Raw genomic sequence first — 6,999 nt, forward strand, 5'->3', positions numbered from 1 at the left:
TAGATGCACAAAACCTGGGGGCGGGAAGGGGGTCTGCCCCAGGATCATTAGGACTAGGAACAATTGCACGTGTCAAGTAGCCGTGAACCTGAAGAGAACACTACTCATAACAGCAATGCCAACTGCAAGAAATGGTAGAACATTAATGAATGCTGGCATAGTTTGCACTGGGAGGCGAGACTTTTTCTTGACCAAGTGTTTAACATCCTATTCTAACACAGGCTTCAAGAAAAATAATGATTTGAGAACTACACCAAGCTAGGCATGGAAAACTTAGTCGTTCAATGGGTGGCGCATGTATTCTTATCAATATGTAACAAATTAACCAACTGTTACCTCAGAGTACATATTCTTATGATTGTCTTGCATAAAACGCGGCTCAACCCAATTTCACTCCTTAAGTATTTTTTTAACTCAGTTTTCGCTTACTGGTACATAGCTGTAGTTCAAATTACAGAGGTGTTTACTGCACATGGTAAAGTTTACGCTACAGTAACGCGCTAAACAAACTAGTTATCTATTCATAAAACATGTTTTGTCTACACTATTTCAGACACAAACTGGCAGACGATGCCCTATAAGAAATGTGCCTCTACGTCCCAGTGCATCACAACATTTTAAGAAAAATCTGACGAGACGTTCCCAAGAGGAATGTGTTTGAAAACCTGCCAGTTCATCTTACCAGTACATCATTGCAGATTTCTCTTAGTTCGGTCTCTATTTTCTCCCGGTATTCTTTGGCCATTTGTTGTTTTTTTTCACTGCCTTCCGTTTTCTGCTCGATGCTAGAAACGACCCTCCAAGATGACCTACGAGCCCCTACCACATTCTTGTAAGCAACAGACAGTAGATTCCGCTCTTCGTTTGACAATCCACTTTCACCACATTCCTCCGTTACTTTCTTCATGTTCTGTGCCATGTCATCGTATCTCTCGGCCTGCTCTGCCAATTTGGCTTTCTGCACCAGCTCGTTTTTATCCATGACTGCACTGGCTAAGAAAAATGAGTAAAGATTAAGAATAAGGGCGGCTTAATAAGAGAACAGAAAAAAATACATGTATATAATTGCCGTCGAATCCCAAGAATACTAAAGAAAAGCACATTTCAGTGCTGTCATTTCTTGAAAGGAACAGAGTCCTCTTAAAAAATAAAACAAACACTACGATGTTAAAGAAACACCATTCTGACATACTTAACAGGGTCATGTGGATTACGATTTAATAGTTAGGACAATCAATAACTCAAATATGGTAAAGGTTACAGGAAAGGAAAACACACGCCAAGTCAACAACTATGAAAAAGTCTGGTGTTTGGTGGCTCGAGTCCACGCCACTTGTTTGAGGAAAACCACTATGAAAGGACAGTGTAAGTGTCGTTGGTGATAAAACGATTCAAAAGGTAAAAGTGACATCTTACGAAGGCATGCTTGGGTGAAGTGCAGGCGATGAGAGTCTACCTCGCACGCACGTTACCCAACCGATTTATTTTTGTGGAAAAGGCCGCGACAGTCACCACCGCATATTTTCCATGCTATATATATATATATATATATATATATATATATATATATACATACACACACACACACACACACACACAGATGCTATAAAGTAGTAAGCAGGCCGCACTCTGATAAAAGTTACACGACTCAAGGGAGTGCTAGAGCCCCTTGGACCATGACAGCATCACAGGGTGGTCAAGGCTACACTTGAGAGGTTAGGTGTCTAAAGCTTATGCGGACTGAAACCCTGGAAGTGACACAATGGTGACAAGGAGAGGATGCGGCTCAACCCCCACCACTACTGGCTGCGGGATCCGTGTGCACAGCATGTCCCTAGCACGCTTCGAAAGAAAGCGCCCCTGCTCTCCTCTCCACCCACAGGATCCGGGGGCGGCGGCATCTTGCAGCGGAGGAGGCTCGAGCATCTGCCGTAACTGCGGCACGGAAGATTGTCCTCGGTACGGGGAGGCGGTGGCCCCCTGACACAAGGCGGCGACAGGTACCGATAGACACGGATCACGCAGCCACACCCTGTACGGGGAAGCCCGCAGACACAAAGAACCGTACGTGCGAACCAACATGGCGCAGGGCTCGGTCTGCCCCCTCTATACTCGCGTGCGTGCAGACGGGCTCGCTAACCTCGGGGAGGGCACCAGAGTACTCGCTGTCGCCGCAGCGGACAGTCCGGGCCCGGCGGCCTCAGCACATCAGAGCGCGCCGCAGCGGGGCCGCGCGAGGCTCAGCCTCGCCTACGTCACCAACTAGGACATAACGGACATTTTGTAACCTCCAGGCCGGCTCCATCACCGCTCACACGGGAAGCCCCAACCACTTCGCCTCCCCTCACACACGGGGCCTCCGGGTCGTACCGCAGAGTCAGGGCGCTGGCTCGTCGGGACACAGGAGACTGGACGCTCGTTTCATGGCCTCACTACGGGCCAGGAACGAAGAAAATGCGATAAAACGTGTCGCAACTGCCAATACTCTACCCCAAAATACCTGTGTCCGCACTGCTACAAGAGACGGGGGTCTTGTGGCTCTTGGCGTCCCTCCGTCCGGGCTAGCTGGGGAGCGGTGTCTGCGCGTCTTCTCTCTGCTTTCGGCTGTGCCGCCCTCACCCGTTCTGCCTCCGCCCCCCTCTCAGTCTCCCTCAGCCGCGGGGTCTCCTCCAATCGCCAGGCGGGCTGCAGGGAGCATGACGTAAGGGCTGCTATGGCAACCGCTGATTGGTGGCCGCGCAGCACACAACTGTCGGATCTCTAGGGCGGTGCTCGAGCATGGCGGCCGCGAGCGGAGCCGAGTGCGCGTGGCCGACACTCTCACCCCTCCTGCTTTCCGCGGCGTTCTTCTGTAGTTGCTGCCAAACCGTCGGGCCGTTCAAAATGGCGCACCGGGGAGGGGAGTTCTGCCTCTGCACGCTGGAGCGCGATGGGCGGTTGATGTTTCTTTCGCTTTTGCATAATTAGGACAACGACCTGCGCGTGCTTACACCAGCGTGAATAATAGATATTATTGGGCTCACGGTGGGCCCTTGCACCCGCACACTTTCAGGCGTTGCCCTTTATATGAACTCAAACGACCTTTTCTGCCCCAGCAATTTACCCGCAGCTCTTTGTACAGGGGCCTCCTTTCCTCCGATAATGCCGATTACCCAGAACGTTTCTTGAGCCATCAGAATGTACCCAGCACGTTATGGAAACGGAGAGTATTGTGTGTTGCCTTGATTTATGTACACGTGGGAACATAATAGAAAATGTCACATGAAAGAAGACGTCCTATTTGTGAAGGACCAATTCTACTGTCAAGTGCGTCGCACCTTATTGAAACTCGCCCCCACCTTGAAATATGATTTCTGAGTTACTACATTTTATTTACATGATGTCACCCTCCTTGGAATGGTAGTATCTGAATCCAGTGCAAGACCAGTCTTCATAGGGGCGCACAGAGCTGTGTCTAGTAAGGTTATGCAAACAGCAACGCCCCTTCACCTGGCTCCAGTGATTCATCTAGAAGTGGTCTTACTCATGATTGACACCCCATTAGTCCCCTTCCTTACCCTCTCTTCCTGCAAACAACCCTCTCACTAGCATGTCAATGTTAAATTGCGGGTGATTCAGGTGGATTGTAGCGGTCCCAAGATGTTCGTGCTTAGAGGCTAGTCACTGCCCAGCCAGGCACTTGCTGGAGAGCACAAAAGAGGCTCCCACCTGCTTAATTTTAATCAGTCAAGGGTGCCAAATTTATTTTCGCCCAGGGCGCTACCCTAACAAAGGCTGGCTCAGATCCAGTGACTATCATTTCATGGCATTCCATCAGTGCTAAATGCCTGAAGCCACTGACACACAGATATCCCAAAACCTGATGCACAGAATAAAGTCATTAAAAGTACAGCTTCTTCCAGGATTACATTTTGGGATACGAATAGGTGTAAGGATAGGTAGGGGAAGGTAAGAAGAGTCAGTGATTGTTTATGTTGCCAGTAAAATAAAGATGAAAGGAAATGATCGAGCCAACACATCTACAGTCTGGATAGTAATCGTATAGCTGACTTTTCAGGGGTGTGGAATTTAATAAAATATCTATTTGTCCATGGAACAGGTTGCTTCATAAACCTTATCCTGTAACCCTTTGGTGCCATGGAGTGTGGCGACAAATTATGGCAGAAATCTCATTATATAAGGGCTCTGATAATAGCCTCTCTGATTATGCCAGGGCTCATACTATAGTAGCGTTCGAATACTAGCAAGTTCCTTATTTTGCCACCTTTCCACAGATGTACATACTGAGGCTGTAGATAGCAGTAAGCAATAGTTCCAGGTTTAGAATGCCCTTTTGAGTCTGTGCAAACCTAGGAACTCGCATGTTTATGTTTTTTTTCCTAGCACTTCTCTAATTGTTTTCCATACTGAGAAAGCTTGGAAAGTTATTCCTGACAGTTAGGGAAAAAAATAATTGAAGGGAAAATGAACTTGTAAATGCTCAACAGATTTTCGCTTGAGCAAATCTGGACAAACATATTTGCTTGAGCTAAAATGTATTTCACAAATATTTTCTAGGAGTACCATTTCCTGGCCTACTTCTGTAAATTCTTGGTAATTTATAAGTCAAGATTCTGCAATAATACAATGACACGTATTGTGGGTGCACTTTTGTGACTTCCATTTAAGAAATGGGCCCTTAATTAGGTCTGCTGTTAACCAATACCTTTTGTTTTTTATTACAATGCTGTCTCTCTCTGTCTGTTTGCTGGCTTCACTATCAGTGACTGCATCGTGCTCTTTCACAAAAAGCATATCGGCACACAAAGTAGTTTTGTTCAATGCCAGGAACTACTGTGGCAATGTGTGCTTTTAGAGACCCCAAAATATTTTTGCTTTTGTCAATGTTTGTTATAATAGTGAGGGCCTGGCAGCTCCCAGAACAATAAAGTTTTACAAAAGCCATGTCAAAACAAGACATGCATTGACAAGACCAAAAGGCGAATGACCAATGTTAAACCTCCCCACTTTGACAATGCTTGTTTATTTTTATGTTTCCCATAATCTGGTTGAAACTGGTTACACTGATTTTTCCATTATGGGTATGTTTTTTTAGAAATACCAGTATGCATTAACGCATTTTACCAACTGATGCTTTAAGGAAATGGTACCTCAAATTTCACAGCAGCTTATCAAAACATTTTTTTTTCCTCGTTGCATTTTTTTAATGAACGTTTTGATTTTGAAATCAAATAGTCCTCAATACTGCTTTCAAGCTTCTGCAGATATTTGCATCTAATCAGAGAGCATTCTGGGAGCATTATACATAGCCTCATACCGTTGAACTTTACGAACTTGTGTATACATTTTTACACTGGAATCACTATCAGTGCTGCTGTCCAAGCTTACAACATTTCCTTAGCACGTGCTCACCCTAATAATAAAGGCCTTGCATTGTTGGACCATAAATACAAGGTCGAACAGCATTAACATATGGTCACAAATGTTAACTTTACTGTAGACAATGGCCTTCCTTGATCCATAATGTGGTACGGTAAACTGGCAGCCAAAGGTTTTGTGCTGCAGTGGGTTGGGCCTACTTGTCTCAAGGGCAAAATATATATGAATACTTGTACCTGACCCCAAACAGTATGTTATGGGTGTCTGACTATAGGAATTCTACACCCCTTCTTTTTGTAATTTTAGCTGTACTATTGTAGAATGGGACCAACCATGTTCAAGCTGGATCTTCTCTGCACAAGACCACAAGCAACTCCAGATGCATACTGGTCTTACTCATCAGTGAGATGACAATTGTGTCCCTTAATATTCACAAATTCAATTTTTTAGCAGCAGGTGTAAATGAACCACACATCCCTCTTGTCCCTAAAACAATTCACAAAGATAATGTGCATGTTACAATACTTGTTGCCCCATGGAACACTGCAAATCAGATCAAATATCAACATCAATGTAATGGTGCACCATCAAGAGACATCAATATGAAAAAGTCCAACTAAGTTGTAGATCAGTGGTTCCCAACCTTTTGATTTCTGTGGACCCCCACTTTAACATTAATGGAACCCAGGGACCCCCACTGAATCATCTTTAGAATCTGGGGACCCCGCCTGAGTCATTACTGGAAGCTGGGTACCTAATTTGTCAATATTTGTTAATATTTTTTAATTTTCTAGGCTCTCGCGGACCCCCTGAGAAGGCTTTGCGGACCCCCAGGGGTCCCCGGACCACAGGTTGTGAACCACTGTTGTAGATTATTCGATATCTTGTTTATTCCATTTAAAGAAAGCAGTAAAAACTTCATGATTCCACAAGGTAACAGCAAAAGAGACAAAGTCAACGCATTTCGTTCACTCCGTGTACTTCTTCAGGGTCTCAAAAATTCTTATAGGTCATAAACATTCATTTATGCATAAAGTTATGTGTGGTCATATTCCAAAAATGATTATCATCCCTATTCCAGGTCCAAGCCATATTGTAACTCACTGCCCCACTCCTGTTTCCTGTGAGGTAAACTCCACAACGAATACCTGAATTTGTGTTGAGGTATTTAACCTCCTTACATCAGCACCACACCAATCATAAAAACCCTTAGTATTGTAAGAAATGGCACCTGTGTCTGGACACAGGTCTGGCTTTTGGCATGGGTGACCTGGGTGCCAATCTTGAGAGGGGCAAAAACACTGTCTGCATAAATGTCCTGCGAACATGAGTATGGATAAACTGGCTAAATGGTCCTTCTGTATGCATACCAAAAGGCCTATAAATTTGTCTTCCTTTTTACCTTACCATTCTGCTCACCCTAGTTCCTGCCTTTCACAAAATGTTGAACTGTGTATTTCTCTTACCATTCGGGAAAAGGAACTGTAACTTTAACAATGTTAAGGAAAGGAATTGTGTTGTAATTTTAAGCAACGTCGCTCCACCTACGCTCCAGCGATTCAATATAAAGTGCTTCTAATATGCTGCAGTTTTTGTTTTTAGCACCCAATCAGCCCCCTA

General features: G+C 44.9%; 1 protein-coding gene across 2 annotated transcripts in view; it reads right to left on the reverse strand.

The window, feature by feature from the left end:
* Nucleotides 1-2,943, reverse strand: part of YWHAZ (tyrosine 3-monooxygenase/tryptophan 5-monooxygenase activation protein zeta) — a 49,074-nt gene extending 46,131 nt beyond the window's left edge. The window contains exons 1-2 of one of the 2 annotated variants that reach the window (XM_069220565.1): nucleotides 2,501-2,943; nucleotides 683-993 (exon numbers count right to left, since the gene is read on the reverse strand). In XM_069220565.1, coding sequence (XP_069076666.1) covers nucleotides 683-982 — 300 coding nt within the window. In that variant the 5' untranslated portion in view covers nucleotides 983-993; nucleotides 2,501-2,943. The remainder of the gene's footprint in view (nucleotides 1-682; nucleotides 994-2,500) is intronic. The other variant, XM_069220566.1, reaches the window with a different exon arrangement.
* Nucleotides 2,944-6,999: the final 4,056 nt, after the last annotated feature.

This window comes from Pleurodeles waltl, chromosome 2_2 (genome assembly GCF_031143425.1).
Source record: "Pleurodeles waltl isolate 20211129_DDA chromosome 2_2, aPleWal1.hap1.20221129, whole genome shotgun sequence".
Taxonomy (NCBI): domain Eukaryota; kingdom Metazoa; phylum Chordata; class Amphibia; order Caudata; family Salamandridae; genus Pleurodeles; species Pleurodeles waltl.